This window comes from Peromyscus leucopus, chromosome X, assembly GCF_004664715.2.
Source record: "Peromyscus leucopus breed LL Stock chromosome X, UCI_PerLeu_2.1, whole genome shotgun sequence".
Lineage (NCBI taxonomy): Eukaryota > Metazoa > Chordata > Mammalia > Rodentia > Cricetidae > Peromyscus > Peromyscus leucopus.
The window spans coordinates 59,777,571-59,797,967 of NC_051083.1; the positions used below are offsets into that span (position 1 = coordinate 59,777,571).

At 38.6% G+C, this 20,397-nt stretch overlaps 1 protein-coding gene across 8 annotated transcripts in view; it reads left to right on the top strand.

The window, feature by feature from the left end:
* The window catches only part of Eda (ectodysplasin A), a 377,498-nt gene that overhangs the window by 267,565 nt on the left and 89,536 nt on the right, over positions 1 to 20,397 (top strand). For all 8 annotated transcript variants that reach the window (XR_005090028.1, XR_003736102.2, XR_005090029.1 and 5 more), the window contains exon 2: positions 19,113 to 19,218. Coding sequence is in view for 5 of the 8 variants with exons in the window: in XM_028883904.2 (XP_028739737.1) it covers positions 19,113 to 19,218 (106 nt within the window). In the remaining 3 variants the exon portion in view is untranslated. The remainder of the gene's footprint in view (positions 1 to 19,112; positions 19,219 to 20,397) is intronic.

Genomic DNA, 20,397 nt, shown 5'->3' on the forward strand with positions numbered 1-20,397 from the left:
TTATTCCCCAGTGTGTATTTTGGCCACTTTGTCAAAAATCAGGTGTCTGTAGGAACATGGGCTTATATTAGGGTCCTCAATTCTGTTCCCTTAATCAGTGTGTTTGTTCTGATGTCAGTATAATGCTGTTTTGATTACTATGGCTATGTAATATAACTTGAAATCAGGGATGGTGATACCTCCAGCAATGTTTTTATTGTTAAAGCTTGTATTGTCTATTTTGACCCTCTCTGTTTCCATATGAATTTTGAGATTGCTTTTTCAATTTCTCTGAATAATTGCATTGGAATTTTACTGAGTACTGCATTTAGTCTGTACATTGGTTTTCTTGTGATAGACATTTTCATGATATTAATACTATCAATGCACGAGCACAGGAGGTCTTTCTGTCTTCTGTTATTTTTTTCAATTTTTCAATGTCTTAAAATTTTTATTGTTTAAATTTATTCCCAAATAATTATTGAGGCTATTGTGAATTAGATTGCTACCCTGATTTCTTTAGTAGTTTATGTTCATCATTGGTATATAAGAAGGTACTCCAGCTGTCACACTCCTGGGCATACTCTCAAAGGACTCTTTATCCCACTACAGAGATACTTAATCTTCCATATTTATTGTTACTCCATTCACAATAGCCAGGAAATGGAAATAACATAATTGTTCATCACCTGATGAATGGACAATGAAAATATAGTAGATATACATAATCCAGTGTGTGCTGGTTGGATTTTTTGTCAACTTGATACAAACCTGGATCATTTGGGAAAAGCAAACTTTAATTAAGAAAATGCCTCCATCATATTGGCTTGTGGGCATGTCTATGGAGCATTTTATTGACTAATGATTGATGTGGATAGAAGACCTGACCCACTGTCAGCAGGGACACCCCTGGACAGGCAGTCATGGGTTGTATAAAAAAGCAGGTGAACAAACCATGGGCAACAAGTCAATAAATAGAATTACTCCATGGTCCATGGTCTATGCTTCAGTTTCTGCCTCCAGGTTCCTGCTTTGCGTTCCTGCCCTGACTTCCTTTCATGATGCACTGTAAACTGTAAAGTAAAATAAACTCTTTCCCTCTGAGGTTGCTTTTAGTCATGATGTTTATCACAGCAATAAAAAGAAAGCTAAGAAGAATTATTCAGCTATAAAGAAAATGAAATTATAAAATTTGCAGGTAAATGGATGTAGCTGAAAAATTATTCTATGTGAGATAACCCAGACAAACCATATAACCAGACAACAGCCTAACATATGTAGATTCAAGGTTTGAGATGTGTGTCCAAATTCGAGTACCCATAGAAGCCAGAAAACTAGTACGGAGCCAAGGGTGATGATTTCTAGGGAAGAGGGATAGAACATAGGTGGTATGAAAGTCTAAATTGGAGATCTCCATTGGGTCCCTCACCTCAGAGGTCAGGGAACCCTGCAGGAGGCAAGATTCTAGGAGTCAGGGGGGATGGAGGACACCAGGAGAACATGTCCCACTGAATCAACTAAGGCTCACAGGGACTCACAGAGACTGAAGCAGCAAGCATAGAGCTTACATGGGCCTGCACCAGGTCCTCTGGGTATATGTTACGGCTATTAGCTTGGTGTCTTTGTAGAACTCCTAACAGTATGAGTGGGGGCTATCTCTGACTCTTTTGCCTGCTCTTGGAACTCTTTTCCTCCTATTGGGTTGCCTCGTCCAGCTTTGATATGATGGGTTTTGCCTTGACTTATTGTACTTTGTTTTGCCCTGTCTGGCTGATATCTATTAGAGGCCTGCTCTTTTCTGAAGGGAAATGGAGAGAGAGTGGATCTGAAGGAGAGGGGATGTGGAGGGAGCTGGGAGGAGTGGAGGGAGGGAAGACTGTGCTTGGGAAGTATTGTATGAGAGAAGAATCTATTTTCAATTTTAAAAAGTTTTGCTGGAAAAAAGGAAGGGGAATAATGGAGCAGGAAAGATTAAATGAAGATAGAGATAGATCATAAAAGGGATTGCTAACACTAAAGGCTTTTGAAAATGACATATGGAAGCCTACTACTCTAGAAGCTTCCTAAAATACATATGCATACATATATAAAAAGAGTTGTCTATAACATGGGGACAATATCTCTCTCTCAGACACCATAGGCTATCAAACACAAAGCCCTCTTTTTGAGTTGCCAGTGAAGTCATATAGACTCCTCCAAGCACTGTAGGCTATTGCTGTTGCTCTTGCTTACTTTCCAGAAGCTGATGGTAAGACCCTATTGCTGAATACTGCATAGAGAAACCAATCTTACCTACTACTAGCTTTCGTAGTTCTGGGAGGTTATATGGACTACCAAGGGAGAAAAGACATTAACAGTCTTACCCAGCTGTGAGCTCTGCAGGCTACAATACCAATTGGCCTGGCAAGATAGCCTCACTAGTGTGGTAGTGTCAAGAATGTTATGAAAGTAACCAGTCACTTTCTGGTTGATTTGAAGTCTGCTCCACAAGATGGAATTCATGCCTGACACCACTAATAGGGGGAAAATCCCATGGCTGGCTAGGTCATAGGTTCTAGCGGAGAAGCTAACGCTATTACTCTGCTAAATGGACTTAGTGTTAAAATGCCCCCTAAGTTCTTATCTTTATGCTCAGAGATTAGTGCTCTTCCTACCCTTATCGGAGAAGCTTCTTTCAGTAGATGGCAGTTAATATAGAGAATAACAACTGATCAGTGTGCAGAGAAGAAGAGATTTCAGGATTCTCGATTCTAAGTGAGACATCTACCTCACATGCCTACCCCAAAGCTCAGAGATTATTGTGAAAGAGAAAATATAAGTATAGTAAAAGTTGAGGCTGTGAGTGCCTGCAGTGAAACAATATTTGGTGAACATGACTACACCATTTCATGCATGAACTAATAGTGGCTGTGACTGCTTGCTTAAGACTTATACAAGACCAAGTCACACAAAATTCCAGCATGAGGTTACACCCCAACCTGAGGAATTATTGACAATTGTATGCCAGGAGTGGAAGAGACAGTTTTCTTCAGGGATGTGGCCTCTGAAAAACTACCCATGCTCTAATAGATGCTTTATACTCATGCACATACAGGCAACATTAAGTAGACTCAATGGAATTCTTAAAAGGATGGGACATGAAGTTGGGAGGGAAATGTGGTATGGGGGATAGTGTAGGAATTGGAAGAGAGTGAAAGGGGGTGTATTTGGTCAAAACACATTATATGCGTGTATGAAATTCTCAAAACACATGTAGGTGTATGTGTATCCATGCACAGTGACTTATAATTTCAGCTCTTGAGGGGGTGAGGACCAGAACCCTAGTGCTTGCTGGCCAGTCAACCTAGTTAGAACTGTGAGCTATGTCTGGTGAAAGACCCTTGTCTCAATTAAACAAGGTGGAGAGCCACTCCCAACTCCTCCTCTGTCCCCCTTCACATCAACAAAAAGGAATCAACTACTGATATGTTATAGCATAGATAAATCTCAAAAATAATTATGCTAAGTAAGAGAAGTCAGACAAAAAAGAAGAGTACATATTTTATGGTTCTATTTCTACACAGGTCTAGAACATAAAACCTATAGTGACAAAAAGCAGGTCCATAGTTACTTGGCAATGCAGAAAGTATCAGAGACCTGACTGAGTGGAAAGGACTACAAAGAACGTGAAGGGACTGAGGAAATGGCTTAGTGGATGAAGTGCCTGCTACACAAGTGTGAGGACTGAAATGTAGATCTTCAGCACCCACATAAGTGCATGGCAGCCTAGAGTTCTAGCCCTAGGAAGGCAGAGGCAAGGGATACCTGGAGCAAGCTGGCTAGGTAGACAGGTTGTTTTGGTGAGCTGTGAGTTCAATTATGGAATACTGCCTCAATGAGTAAGATGGAGTGCTATGAAGGGAGACTCCTTGGGCCTACACACACACACACACACACACACACACACACACACACACACCACAACATGCAAAACAAATATTTAAAGAGCATGAAGAGACTTTGGAGCTGTTGAACATCATTATTTTGATTATGATAGTAGTATGCCAAAATTTAACAAGTTTTACACTAAAATATTTCCAGATTTATATTAGCTATTTCTGTTTAGTTCCTCTGGCAACTGCTCCCATGTATTCTGCTATTTCTTGATTTCTCTATTTCAGACATTATTAACTTCTTGATATGACAAATGAGGCTTTAGATCATCGGTCTTCCATGGTGTCTCAATGTAGTTACTACTATCTTAAATTCATTCATTTGTCTGAGAAACATACTTAGACCATTCTTGTTCCTTAAGCTATGGACAGTATCTCTTAACTAAGAAGAGACCATAAAGTTCCCTGGTCCTCTCTTTGTCTCTAACCCCTTCAGCCTATCAACCCCTTTTGCTTGTACTTTTATTTTATACACTACCAAGGGAATAGCATTTATGTTTTGTTCCACATCTATAACTGTCTCTATAGCTAAGTAGCCTATGCTTTAATATTTTGGTTAGTGCTTTAAGTTGAAAATCAATAAACATTATTTATACTAATGTTAGCTATTAAAATAGTTTAAATTTTTTAAATAATTTTAATACAAATTTTCTCTCTTGGTGAGTTTTTGTTTGTTTGTTTTGTTTTTTGGTTTTTGTTTGTTTGTTTTTTTAGACAGGCTTTCTCAGTGTAGTTTGGTGCCTGTCCTGGATCTCGTTCTGTAGACCAGACTGGCCTCAAACTCACAGAAATCTGCCTGGCTCTGCCTCCTGAGTGCTAGGATTAAAGGTGTGCGCCACTGCCGCCTGGCACCTGTTGAGTTTTAAAATAGCAACTATGGCTTTTACATTTTTCTGGTTCCCTTTTTATTATATTGTCTATGACACCCATAAGTTTCTCTAATTTCTTTGTGATGAATTTAATTATGAGCCCCTCAATCCCTGTTTTGTGTGGGTGCTACCCTAGTTAGCTGTAATTGTCAAGTTGACATAGCCTCATGTCATCTAAGAGGATGATTGAGGAATTTCCTAGATCAGATTAACTTGTGGGTATGTCTGTGGAGTCTTGTCTTGACCGTTAATCGATGCAGGAGGGTCCAGGCAGACTTTGGATGGCACTATTTCTAGGGAGGTAGTACTGGGCTCTGTAAGAAAGCTAGCTGTATAAGAAAGCAACCTCTGTGTTTCCTGCTGTCATTTCTCAGCTGTGAGTTTCCTAGTCAAAGGTAATCTTGTGCAAAGTAACAAGTCTTCAGATTCCAGCCTTATATCCCTGCCCTGGCTTCTCTCAGTGGTAGACTGTGATCTGGAAATGTAAAAAGAGACAAACTCTTTCCTCTCCTGGTTGCTTTGGATCAGAGTGTTTTGTCACAGCAACAGAGAGGAACTGACAACAGGTGCCTTTCTTTTTAGAGCCTTACTTCCTTCGATTGGAATGCTGTGTTCATCAGGCCTGCTGTGCAGCTATCACCTTGGGCTTACTTGCATTGGTCTCTGGTTTGGGGTCCATTGTTTCCAGAAATCTAATATATGTGTCAATTTTTGTTCACTCTTACATTTTTTTCTGGAATATGTCCCTAAATGACTTTTTATGGATAGAGGGTAAAATATGAAGTTTGAGTTATTTGTAAACTAAAAATGTTTTTCTTTTGTGTCAGACTCAATTTATAGTGAGAAGACAAATTACATTTTCAAGATAATTTTCCTTCAAATCTTTGAAGGTATTTCTTCATTGTTTTCTCTTAAAATACTTTTTCTGGTAAGATGTTCAATTCATTCCAAAATCTTGTCCATTTAACTGATGATGTTTTTCCTTTCTGAAAGCTTTTAGGGATTTTATCTTTTGATTTTTCTGAAATGTTATAACGTATCTAGGGGTTGAGGGAAGTGCCTAACATATTCTACATATGAAGCCTACAAGACAATAAGCCAAATCCATCTGTGTAGTCATTATGCTTGGGGAACTATGAAATTCATAATGTAGAAGTCTTTGCTCTGGAACAGTAAGTAGTGTTCATGCTGCCTACCTCAATTCTTTCGCAATTTATTTAGTCTCTTTTAAAAAGCTTTCTGATTTAGAGTGGGACACTTGGGACTAACCACATGATTACTAGAGATTCTCTACATGGGAAAAGATGTGATTACTCACAAACATGCCCATTTTGTGGTACTAGGAATCACACTGAAGGCCTAAGTGCCCCGTGATGTCCTCTATCCCCAGCACCTCACTCTCTTCTACTCCAGGGTCAATTTGGGTAGATCTGTGTCTTCCCAAGCTCTACGCTCCCTCTGATGCTTTCTCTTTATTAGTCTGTCTTTCTTACTCAGCCTTCTATCCACCTTCTGTCTTTCAGAAACATAGTGAAATCTCTTTTATGCTGTTTTATTGTCTATATCTTCTTTGTTTAATGTCATTTTAATAGAGTCTTGGGAGACAGTGGTGGGAGACATGGTTTGGTTAGTCAGCCACCTTGATCTAGATGTCTATATCCTTGTTAAAATTTAAAGTTTATTAGTTTTCTGATGATTCTTTTAGAAATATTTTTAATTAAAGGCAATTAGATATGAGCTGGACAAATCTACACTGTTTACCCATTAGTAGAAAATAGAGGATTCATTAGGGTAAAAGTTCTATGAAAGAGATTAGTAGACAGTGATGAAACATAATTCTCCATTGCTCCATGAAAAAAGATAGCTTTCTTGCTAACACTAACAGCCAAAGAATATACATAAAATTAACTCTAATGAAAATGCTGTTTTGCTGTACTTCATTTGCTTATATTTTACCCTAATTTCTTTTTAAGTGGATAGCTCTGTTGAGATACTATAGAAAAGGGTTATGAGACAATATTCACTCTTTCTTTACTCAGTGGTAAGGTCACAAATGAAAGGCAGGAATTTTCCTCTGAAGAAAAATAGATTTTTCCATAGACACACTCTAGAACTGGATTCTAATCAACAGCCATATTGAATTTTTCCTCTTTTTGTCTGTTATTCAGCTACAGAACAATATTGGCCTGCCATTATGTCACAGAACCAGTTATTTGGTATTTACCTCACCAGGAGGCCAGGCCCCACTTGGACAGAAGGGGAAAGAAAACGCCAAATGAACTGAGAACTGAATTGCAACTTTGGATTTGTCTAATCTCACAGTGAAATGATCTTTCTTTCCAGCCTTGCAATTTTCTTGCCAATCCTTTTATGGCCCTGGTGCTTCTAGTTCTACAGTATTCAAAATTCTGAATTTGAGTCCCAGGTCTTTTACTATTTTTTCTAATCCTTAGACTTGTGTCAGGCAGTTATTATATGCTGGATCTCTCCTGATCATATCACCAGTGATTAACCTGCCTGTCCTAAAGATAGTTGTATCTCAGACCCTTCTCTTATCCTGCCTAACCTTTCTCTTCGAACTTACCAACTGGTCTCTGAGATTTCTCTCCCTGCCTCCTTTCCTCCCCGCTACACCCTCTCTCCTCTCTTCCACTCCACTCACTCTCCCTCTCTTTTTATTTCTCTCTCTCTCCTCTCTGTTTTTCCCCTCTCCCTCCTCATGATTCTCCTACACTAGCCTTTCAAGTACTTGGATCGAAGGTCTGCACTACCATGGTTCTTGAGATTTGTTTTCTATGTTCTTATTTTAGAGGGACAGTTTTGGATTAAAACTAGTTTACAACTTATTTCAGTATCAACATAAACAGAATGTGATTCATGTCTTCCTAAAATCCTCTCCGCTGCTTAAATTTTCTACGATATTTGAAACGTTTTTTCCATCTCTGAACCAATAGTCATCTGTTTCTTAGTTTTGCTCTTACCTAGTCCTAACTGGAAAGTTCTCATGATTACCAGTTTCCAGTCACTGGATACCTCACTTGTACCCTTCTTCCATGCTTGTTCTTGAATATCATAGCTAAAAAAAATTTTATTTAGATAGCTTAAATGGCCTAGGTGTCCATGGGGAACAAAACAGATTTTGTAGAATGCTGATGACAAAGAAATTTTGAAGAGGTGGAAAAGTCCTAGTTTAAAATAAATAGGTTCCAGAAGCGGTCTCATTTGGGTCACTTGCCGCTCTAGCCTAAATTAGTCCAGCTTTATAGGATTTTCAGTAGCCTTTAAATAATTTGAAATCCAAAGGATGCATTTGAGGTTTTTTTTATTTTTATTTTTTTTTTGTCCAGAGTGCAGCTGATTTATAATCTGGTCCTACTCACAAATGATAATATTTAGTGATTTCCAGGTATTACAAATGGAGGTGCTTCTTTGTCTTTTAATATTCCAAAGTGCTTTGATCTTTGCAAGTATGAGGAATTACAAATTACATTAGCAGACAATTACTAAGGGAGGGAAGGGACATCCAGTATATATCGTTGTCCTTCCTCTTAATTAAATATGTCGCTTCTGATTTCACCCATACTTGAAGAGAAAAAAGACTAAATCTTCAACCAAAAGTTCTCTCTATATGTCATATATACAAACTGGTTTTTGATTTATGCCTGCAGCTGCTATTTGTACAGCCTGTCACTGCCTGTATTTCTGTGTTCAACTTGTGGTCAACTGAAAGCCTTTCTCCAAAAAAGTTTCCAAGTTCCATATTGTGTATTCCTAGCTGGTCTCTGCTGCTATTTTCCCCAGCATCCCACAGCTATGCTGTGTTATTTGAAGCTGTGCTTTAGTGCATCCTTTACAATATGTCTTATGTTCTGCCTGCTTGTGGTTATGCTATAAAGCTCCCCATACCAAAGATGCTTGGGTATCCTTCTGTCATTGCATCTCCACATATGTCACCAATGAACATAGTTTTAATGCTGATAGGCCAGCTGACTTCCAAAATCTCAGTAGTGGTGGTCCTCTCTTGCCATTTCACATTAAGCATGCTTCTGACTCTAACAATAAATAGATCAATGAGGTAAATGTGACATCTGTGATGGTTATGAATTTCAAAGTCTTATAAAAGCTGGACATGCTTGTATTGTCCATTAATACAAATCAATTCAAGAAGCTTGTCTTTTTCCACCTCTGTTCTGGATATTAGAAATAGAGCTGAATATAGGACATAGAAAGCCGAAGGAGGGTGCATTTCTCCTTCTTTCATTAGTAGTAATATGTTTATAATAGCTCACCTTTCCCCTTGATATGCATCTTAAACAGATTTCATGCTTGTCCTAAGGACAAGTCTAAACACATTCTGAACCTTTGTTGAGGTGCTTACTGCCTCTAAGGAGAATAAAATTTATATTAAGATACATAAAGCATTATTTGATAAAGATTAGGTAACTTGTACAAGCCAAAACTGGGCAAGAAAAAGCTAAGCATTGAGCTGGTTGGTTATGCAATTTGACACTGATACCACACTAGGATAATCTTCCTAAGCAGAGATACTGTTCTTTCTAAAATTTTCTATTTTGCAGTAACTTGCATTGTTTGACAGTGATGATTTTGCAGTCAGACTGCCCAGGAAGCAGTATTCAGAGACTGCTTTTAAGTTCTATATGTGATATAAAATGTTCATTATGTTTAGCTTCACTACAAAATTTCACACTTCTTCCAACGTTATCTATAGCACGGATGGTAAAACCGAGCATCCACAACAGAGATATCCAAGGAGCCAATTTTATTTGGTGTATAGGCTTATTGCTACAACTGCCACCCCGACTCTGCTGGTGGTATATCCTGTGGATGATGCTTTGATCAATGTTGAATGTTCTTGTTTGCTTACGCCCAGAAACTGGCACACTGCACTGCACTCTTTTCAGCCATCAGCACATACTCTGCCTTTCTTCTTACCACTGAGTTAGAAACTTTTCTGTCTCCTTTCATGAAGTGCTATCATTGCACTACAAAGAAACTGTGTTGTTTGCATTTTGTCTATGTATGTTGAAAATACTGTCTAGTTCAATACCTTCCATATGCTAAGTACTCAATGTTTATTCAAAGACAACACTCTGCTTGTCTCTCTCCAGACTTACTGTTTATAATCACAGCGTGTTAAGGGTTCTTAATAAGATTAAAAGAGTGTTCATTGACACATTTTGATTCATTTTATATCTATAATGTGTTTACTAAGCTCATTGGACAATGCTGCTTCACTAATTACTACAGAGATCCTCCTATCTTGCTACGAAGCACTTTTAAGATTTTGTTAAGTATTTAGGATATAGTTCAGTAGTAGAGTGCCTGCCTAGCATGTAAAAAGCCCTGTTCAATCACTAGCAGTTCAAAAAGAAAAGACTGACATTTCAGAGTATTAATTATTTTATTTTAAATATTTATTTTGTTTGCACGCCCTGTGGAGTCTCAAAGAGGAAAATGGATTCCCTGAAAGTAGAGTTATGGGCAGTTGTGTGCTCCCTGAAATTGGTGCTGGTAACTGAACTCAGTCTTCTGTAGGAAAAGCAAGTGCTCTTAGCCACTGAGTCTTCTCTTCAGGCCCTCAGAGCATAAATCACTTCAATGTTTCAGAAGATGATAGTGATGATGAGATGACATTGGCTGCAATAAAAAAATAGGTTAAATAAATTAACTCCAGAATATTAAAAGAGAAAAAATTTTAAGTAAATGATGTGCTAATTTTAGAAAGCCTGATATGTGCATGTCTCCTGTTTTGAGAAATTAGGTATTGACTTTTTATAACCATATTAAGATTGACAGAAAAAAAAGGTGTGAAACACTAGCTGTTCAGGAACCCTGGCTTACTAAGGAAAAGAAAGTGAACATAGCCTTTTCAATCTAGGTTATAAACTACTTACAGAATGAACAATACAGAAGTTTCTTGAAGTATGACTCAAGGATTATGTGTGTGAAAATCCCCTAAAGAGCAAATTCAGGTCAGATTCTAGGGTTTCACCTCAGGCCTACTCAATCTAAATTTGGGAGTCCTGGGACACTGCACTTGAGTATTCCTGTGGAGTGATTCTGATGCATATCAAGGTTTGAAAACACTGACTTACAAGGTCTCTCAGTTTTAGGATCCCATCGATTTGATTCCTATTAATCATATAGTCAGTAGCCTGTCTCTTCATGGTTGGTCATCAAAACAGGCCCAATTAGAATGAAACCATATTGTGGCTTCAAGAAATGAGTTGTACTATAGTTTGAATGTGGACTCTCTAAAATTCAGGTATTGCTAATAGATGACATCATCATGTGGGGGGCTCTAAGATTAAATTAGGCCATGAGAGTTCCTTCCTTAGGAATGGGATTAAGGCCCTATAAAGGACTCTTCATGAAACAGCCTGTCCTTCTTCCCTTCTGCTTTCTACTTTGCACCACACAGCATTCCTTCCTCCTGGAGGATGTATTGATAAGGCACCATCATGGAAACAGAGTGTAGCCCTCACAAGTCATTGGAACCTTAGTTTTGATTTTCATCTTCCAGAACTAAGAGAAAAATGAAGTTCTGTGCTTTAGAAATTATTCAGGTACAAATGTTTAGTTATAGCAGCATAAATAGGCTAAGATCCTTCAATTATTCGCTCTTTTGGGGGGTTTTCGAAACATCGTTTCAATTATTCTCTTAACAGAGAGATATTTATGAGGGGCCTACTGTGTGCTGGGACCGGGGCTACACACTAGTTACACAGAAATGGATGAGATGGACTCCTTCCCTCAAAAGGCTTGTGAGTCATTTCCTGTGAATCATCTAGTACAATCCAATATGTTAGTGATAAAATAGAAAATTAATTAAATTGAATTCATTCTATGCCGTGTGAAACGTATCCAATAAATTGGTGGGTTTTGATATTAGAAAAAAATATTTGTAGTAGTAATATCTGGAGAGTCACTAACAATAATGTATGTATCCCTTGTGTCTCACTGTTAACAAATTGTTTCTAGCTGCAATCCCTGTAATCTGCAGGTGCTGTTTACCATGTAATTTTACCATAAGAAACAAGAATGTAATCACATAATAAAGTGTAAAGAATTAGATTTTCTTCCCCTTGAGCAAAATGCCTGACTGTGGCCAACATTCCTGGTGCTTTCTCCTTGTGCAATAGGGAAGCAATATTCTGAAAGAGAAGGCTATTTTGTTCATATTCTACAACATGCCTCTGGAGGCCATGCTAACGAATGCAAAACTAAAGCTAGAATTCAAACTTCTTGTATGAGAAGCTACTGGGTTTTTTTTTCTTTACCATTATGCTATATAGAGTATAATTTTCCCTCCTGCCTCTAATTGAGACTCAAATAGGGCACTGTGAATAGGGAACCATTTTGATTAAAAAGTGTTTTGTGTTATTTTCTTCTAGTGTCTGAGAAAATATATCCTATTCAAAGAATTTTCATATTCAAGCGGTCCCTTTCTAATGAACACTTGACTTATGAATATCCTGTACCATCAAAGCTCCTCTTGAGGGACTTTGAGATATTTCTATATCCATGGAAACTGGAATTGTTTCTGTTGTCTGCATAAGTTTGTTTCTCCCCCAGCGCTCCTGTTCTGGCTGTCACCAGACACTTTGGAACAGTTAACATGTGAACAACTTCCCTTTCTGCCAAGACCAGGTTAGAAGAACACACAATGTTCCATAGCAGACCTCACACAGGAGCTGTGTTTATGAGGAATACCATCATATTGTAATAACCTGCCCTTCACATTACAACCACAATTGAAGCAGTAAAGAAATGCTCTCTAATCCAGTCAGTGTGCATTTTACTGAAGTCACCATTCAAAACTCCATTTGATGCCTATTTATTATTTTTATATGAACTTAATTGGTGTTTTAATTAGATGTCAAGCCTGTAGCAGCAAATTTGAAGGATCTAAAGAATATGTCGTAGGTGGATGACTTGAAATCTAGAAGTTGACAAGGTGACAGAAAATAAATTTAATAACTCAAAAAATAAAAGCCACAATGAAGCACTCTTTTATATCTACCAGAATGAATAAAATAAAATTACTGACATTACCAAATATTGGTGAAGATGGAGAATACTGGGATTCACACACATTGTTGTTGGGCACATAAAATGCTGCAATCACTCTAGAAAGCAGTTTGACACATCATATAAGCCAGAGGTTCCATTCTTAGGTTCTTTCCAAGAAAAATGAAGACATATCCACACAAAACTTACACTTACACATAAATGTTCGCATCAGCTTTGTTTATTATAGCCAGACCTAGAAATAACCCATGTGTACATCAATAGGAGGATGCACTTAGGAAAGAGTGATAGCCCCTATGCTGGAAGCTCAGAGATCATCTTGGAAAGACAGAGTGAAAGAACATAAGAGCCAGAGTGCTGGGAAACACTGTTTTCTGTACAGGACATGGATATAACACTCATACTCATAGCATCTGCAGTTACCTACATAGGATCTATACAACACTGGACCCATTAACATTCCAGCATGGATGAGGGAGGGGCACATAATACCCTTAGGAGCTATTAGCAGTTAGTGGCTGCTGGAGGAGCCATTTTTCCTCAGGGGTTTAGCCACTGGTAAGAAGCCCAGGCTTCATTAGTAACACCATACCCATGCACAAGCAAGCAACCCTGATGAAGCTCAGAAGAGTTAGAAAAAGAAATAAGAAAAAGAAAGGCATGGCACTAGAAAGGGGGCACGTTGGAAAGAAGAGTTTCAGGGGAGATGGGGAAAAGATAAAAGAAAGGAATGGGGTCAATATCATCAAATACATTGTATACATGTATGAAGTCATCAAAGATAAAACTGTAAAACAAAAATTTTAAGAGATAGATTCTTCCAGTAAAATTTGTTAAGGTGTTATGCTGAATCAACAGCAGGGGGTCATACTACTAATTACTCTGACGTAATGGAATGCTTATACATACAGCAACAGGAAATTAATGTCATAGGCATAGTGAATGCAAAATTATGTTCACCCCTCTATGAGACTTTCATCTATGATGGAAGAAACCAAATTGTGATGATAGAAGTCAAAACTGCTGTTGACTTGGGGCAGAAGATACTAGAGAATGAATGGAAGGGATGTAACAGAAACTTGTCTAGTCATGGAATGGTCTATATCTTGAGTTGGTAGAGGTTATACAAGATTGTACATAAGCACAAAGATGTGTACATTGATAAAATCTCTTGATTTAAAGGAGCATTATTTTATAGGTAAAAATATATCTCCAGTTTCCACAAGGTGAAAAGTATCAGGAATGGAAAAAAATTCCTTCAGATGATCCTCTGCTGTTGATCCAGCATAAATTCCTTAACATGATCTAATTCCATAATACTTAATACCCCTTGTTCATCTCTCACCATTCCTCTCCACCTCCTATCACTTACTCTAAGTTACTTGTAGTTTTTGAAATGGTATTCTCCTTTTCCTCTGAGATTTTAAACACAATACTCCGTTCATCTGGAATTCCTTTTCCATTTCCCATTTATCACTAAATCCTTGACATCATTCGAGACTTGTAATGTTAACATTTCCTCTAAGAAGCCTCATTTATTAGCAGTCTATACTAGGTGCTTCCCTTTTTGACCCCAGACAATCTTAAGCTCCTTTTTAACAAAGCATGTAGTCATCTGTAATGTAATTATAGTAACAAAAACTCCTCAGGATTGTAGTAGACTGGGGTCATTTGGTGTACAAGCAAGTAGGCCTCCACTTATTCTGCAAGCCTTGAAGTAAAAAGTAAAACTAAATTCTATCCATAATAGCCCAAGTTCTAGTACTCAAAGTTATTAAAAAAAATAAATAAATGAACTAAAGCTTGTTCTATCCCAAGATTATTGGCAGTCTTTCTGGTTTGGGAGTTTGGTTTGAGTCTTTATTTTGTTTATGTTTGTTTTCCAGACCAGGTTTATTAAGTAGCATAGCCTGACCTTGAGTTTATGATCTTCTGCCTCAGCCTCCAGCATGCTGGGATTACAAATTCTGGCCACTACCCTGGGCATGATTGCGATTTTCTTTTAAATGCCAGTTTGATTTCATATTTTTAGTGTTGTATTAGCTTATTTCTATGGTGGTTTACGTGACATTTCTATGGGCCTAACCAGATTTATGTTGATTCTACAGGAAACTACATTTAAATTCCAGCCAAGTGACTCCAAAATACTAATCAGTTGAACCATGTGAGACTGGTGATATTCAACCGTGTGTGTGTGTGTGTGTGTGTGTGTGTGTGTGTGTGTGTGTCTGCATGTGTGTGTCTGTGTCTGTATGTGTGTGTGCCTCTAAGTGTGTGTGTGTATATGTGTGTGTGTAAGTGTATATGTGTGTATATGTCTGTAAGTGTGTGTGTGTGTGTCTGTGTGTGTGTATCTGTGTGTTTTGTGCGTCCATGTTTGTGTATAGGTGCATGTGTGAATGTATGCATGTGGAAACTCCCCAGTACTGGGATTATAATTGTGTACCATTGCACTTGGCTATTTTATGTGGGGCCTGAGGATTGAATTCAGGTCCTCATGTTTTCATGACACTTTACCAACTGAACTATCTCCCAAGCCCCAGTTATTTTACATACAAAAATGTATGTGTGTATACGTGTGTGTGTGTGTGTGTGTGTGTTTACTTTTTTATTTTTGACAATTTCTTACATGTGTACAATGTACTGTGATCAAATTCTCTTTCCCTTATCCTCTCTTATTCCCACTCGTAATGAGCTCATTCTTCCTCCCAACTGGTCCCCCTCCTACTTTCATATCTATTTTGTGATACACTGACTTTAATTGAAGTTGATTTACTGGACCATGACAACTTACCAGAGGCCCCACTACTGAAGAAAAAGACTCTCCCTCTCCCGACAGCCATTAACTGCCAGTAGTTCCCTAGGGAGGGGATTTGAACCTCATGAGCCCCTCCCTCATACATAATAGAATATTGAAGGACTCAAACTTGTGTAGGTGACCATGCCATATACAGAAGACAATATTTCACAATACTTTTCCCCATCTTCTAGCTCTTACATTCTTTCAGACCCCTCTTCCAAGATGTCCTCTGGGCCTTGGAAGGAGTAATATAGAGTCTCATTTAAGAATAAACACTCGACAGTCACTTTTTTCTGCACTTTGAGTGCTACCTACTGAAACACAGCTCTGAAGGCTGAGAGCACCACTAGTTTATAGGTAGATATATATAAACTGGCAATGTGACTGAATGTTCATCCGGCAAAAAAATACAAAGCTTCCCCTTAGGGCCTGTGACTTCTCTAGCCATGAGCTTTTGACCAGGTTTCCAGTACCAGGCATGCATTTCCTCCTGTGTGGTAGGCCTCAAATCCAATCAAAAAGAGATTGGTTGCCCTCAACTATTGCAACAGTGAATACATCTTTTTTTATAGTATTTTTATTTTATAATTAACTTAATTTCACATATTAGCCACAGATTCCCCCAGTCCTCCCTCCTCCCACCCCCAGCCCTCCCCCCAATCCACCCCCATTCCCACCTCCTCCAAGGCAAGGTCTCCCCTGGGGAGTCAGCCCAGCCTGGTAGACTCAGCCAAGGCAGATCCAGTCCCCTCCTCCCTACACCAAGGCTGAGCAAAGTGTCTCAGCCTAGGACTCAGACTGCAAAAAGTCAGTCCATGCACCAAGGACAGGTCCTGGCTCTACTGTCTGGGGGCCTCCCAAATAGTTCAAGCTAATCAACTGTCTCACTTATCCAGAGGGCCTGGTCCAGTTCCATGGGGGCTCCTCAGCCACTGGTTCACAGTTCATGAGTTTCCACTAGTTTGGCTATTTGTCCCTGTGCTTTTTTCAATCATGGTCTCAATATCTCTCGCTCATACAATCCCTCCTCTCTCTGCCAATTGGACTTCCAGAGCTCCACCTGGGGCTTGGCCATGGATCTCTGCATCTGCCTCCATCAGACACTAGATGAGAGTTCTATCATGACAGCCAGGGTGATCAGCCATCCGCTCACCAGAGCAGGTCAGCTCAGGCACTCTCTCGACCATTGCCAGTAGTTTACAGTGGGTATCTGTGGATTTCTGGGGACCTCTCTAGCAATCTGCTTCTTCCTATTCCCCTGGGGCCTTCATTCATCATGGTATCTCCCTCTCCATTCTCCCACACTGCTCCTGTTCCAGCTGGGACCTCCCTCTACCCTAAGCTCTCTTTCCCCTGACCCTTACCATCCATTACCCCTGCCACAAACCCCCAGTTTGATACATCTTGTCTGAATGGTCAGTTTTGCTGCATGCAGGGCAGCAAAGACCATTGGTGATGACTATTCTCCCTAAACAGCCTGCATAGCACCTTCCAGTACGATGAATGTCAGCCAGCAGGGAGGATGCTTCTAACCCATTTCCAGCTTGATTTCTCTGTAGCCTCTAACCTAAATGTGTGGTTTCTTCAGCAATAGGGTCTTAACCATCTAGTTCTGGTAGGTAACCAAGAACAATGGCAATAGCCTATATTGTTTTAGCAGAGTCTGGGAGCTCCCTGGAAAATGGCCATTTCAAGTGGATCAACTTAAATGTTTTTAAATGTGATGTGATTAATAATCTACAGGTTACACATATTCATTTATTGTTTGATATTTAATCAATGAATGTATCCTCCTAGATGACTGTGCCTTAAGGCTACTGAATATAATTGTTTAATATAAACAATAAATCATAGGTGTTTGAAGACAGTTTGTATAGACTGTTAGGGTTTTCTTGGGTCCAACCCATTTTTTAACTAATAAATGCACCAGACATAAAGACTCTGGGATTACTATTTTTTCCAGCTGACAGTAGAATGAAAATACATTCATTTTAAGTCTCAAAATAACTAATGTGTTTAAAATAGCACTATCTAATATTTACTGGGCATGTATTATATGAGATGGGTACTGTGATGATCCTACAGCTGCTTTCTGAGGAAAGTGCTATTGTCATCCCCATTTTCAAGTGAGAAAAATAAAGCTGAAGAACTTTGTCCAAGGTTGCACAGCTAGCAAGTGATAGAGTTGGGTTTAGAATCACTTGGGTCTAAAACTCGGTCCATTATGGCCTTATGCACATCCTTTTACCTCAAATGTATATAGTTAAGCCATGATTATCTTTAGTGAAGCCAGACCAATTCACATACAAAACATATTATATTACTATAAGCTATGATTATAAGACATCAGGGGACCAAATATTAGAATGAGTACCTTTTAATACAAGACTTACTTTTTCAGATACATTATTGTATAAAAACTTACTAATAGAGTGATAACAAGGTTAGGTTTTCCTTCAAAACTAAAAAACAGAATCAGAGAAATCATCAACTGTTGGATTTCACTGAAATGAGTCTTATAGACCACATGGAGTTTGGGAAAGGCAGAGAATTAGTGCACATTTTATCATGACTTAACTCTCATAAGAGAGTTGACATACATGGCACCTCAGGATTGGTTCCTCTCCACTCTGGAAACAAAAACAGAGCATAAGTAAGAATATGGCAAAATCAGATGTATATGATAATGAAGTCCAAGGGGTGATAGAAAATCCAAGGCTAGTTCTGAATAGCCATCAGTAATGTGGGAGAAAATTAGAAATTTGTGACAAATCCCCAGAAGTTTGTGGACAAATGTAACCTAAGGGATTTCTCAGAACTATTAAGAGCAGAATAGAGAGGCTCCAGGGATTAACCAAAATTTCATGCCTACATGATTAGAATAGTATGATTCCATGAGTAAAGTCATTTGAAAGGGGGAAGGAAAGACAAGCTCCGGTTTTAGATATATTGAATTTAAGGTAAAGGAGGACTATGGTGATATTTTATTTGTACTGAAATGTAATTTTAATTTTATGTTAATAAATAAAGTTGCCCTGGGGTCAGAGCTATTAGAGCCATAGCAAGAGCGTGATGGTTAGAAGAGCTAGGTAGATTTCTGTGTGTTCAGGGATACAGCCAGTATTGGAGACATATGCCTTTAAGACCTGGAGGGCGGTACTTACAGGCAGTGATGAGGCAGTCATGTGGTTGGGTTTAGAACCAATGAGAAGGCAGAACAGAAAGACTATTTAAACACAGACAAACAGGAAGTAGCTCTCTCTCGGGGAAGTTAGGAGCACTGCAGGAGGTAAGATTTTATCTCTGAGCTCTGACCTCTCGGCTTTCTCTCTTTTACATTGGCTCTGTGTTTTTTATTTTAAAAAGACGATTGGATACATCTACAGAGGACTGTCTATTGAAAGCCAGCTAGTTGGTTTCTTATGTTGGATATAACTAACTGAGGTCAACCTTTGACACATCTACTTGTTAATTTCACAGATGGCCCTCCTGAATTTCTTCTTTCCTGATGAAAAGGCATATTCTGAAGAGGAAAGTAGGCGTGTCCGTCGCAATAAAAGAAGCAAAAGTGGTGAAGGAGCAGATGGTAAGTGTATTCAAGTGATCCTTTATCACTCTGACTTATGAAATGTGAATAAAAATATTCTTTATATCTCATGTATTATCCAAATATCACTGGTTTCTCCAGCTTAACCTGCTAATCAATCCTTTACATAGAACTAACAATAGAAAAATCCTTCATCCTCTAACTCCAGATATCTGCAGAAACATTTAAGCCATGTCCACCAAGATAATTTGATCCTATTTTTGGAACTGATAGTGTTTTGCCATTCTGGCATTTATATGACATATTATTTCCAGTGATAATTATAACAATTTTGGTATCTGTTACTATGTCCAAATCTAAACCAAAGCATGTAGCATTACTCTGTAAGTTCCTTGAAGACAAGGATCCACTTGCCTTTATATAACCCTAGAAGCTGGTCTAATGTCTGTCTCACTGTTGGTGTTGTAATGAAACTCGATAGTGTTTACTGTCCCTTCAGCTAGACAGTGATTTACCCATGAAAACTGTTGCCATTATGGGTGTAATAGCTTTGAGTTAACTAGTGGTACATTCAGTGCGATGACAAAATGTTGAGGTAGCTCCTGGGCAGGGTGTTTGAATCACTGTATTTCAATGTTACTGTGTCAATTGACAGAACACTACCCCTTGAGCACAGAGGTTTATAGGAAACATAGCTCTGGGCTGTTGAAAAGCCATCTGGATTCAAAGACAGTGTGTCTGGCTACATCTGCTGATGATATGTGTCTGTAGGGGGTTACAAAGCAATATGATTTTATAAAGATGAAAATGAGATTTTTAAGCTGACATTTGTCAATGTGAGTAGGGTCCAATGATTGAAGCAGTTCCAGAAAGTGGAAGCAATTGACGAGATGGGGCTAGTACTGCCTTAGAGTGAAGGATAGAGAGTACCTGGGGATCATGGAATTGTCTAAGATATTTAACCTTTCACCTAAGCGGCCATAGAACCATTTCTTTAGATGTGATGAGTGTCTCAATGAGTTAAAAGGTGACAAACCAATCCAGATCTTCTTTTTGAAAGCCATTCTTGTTATTCTGCCAAGTATGTACTGTGTTTATCCAACACATCACATCCTTCAAATATTTACTGAGTAAATACAGCCAATTTATATCACACTGGATACAAGCACTATAAGAATATCTGTGTTTGTTTGGTTAATGTTTATATTCTTACTGCCT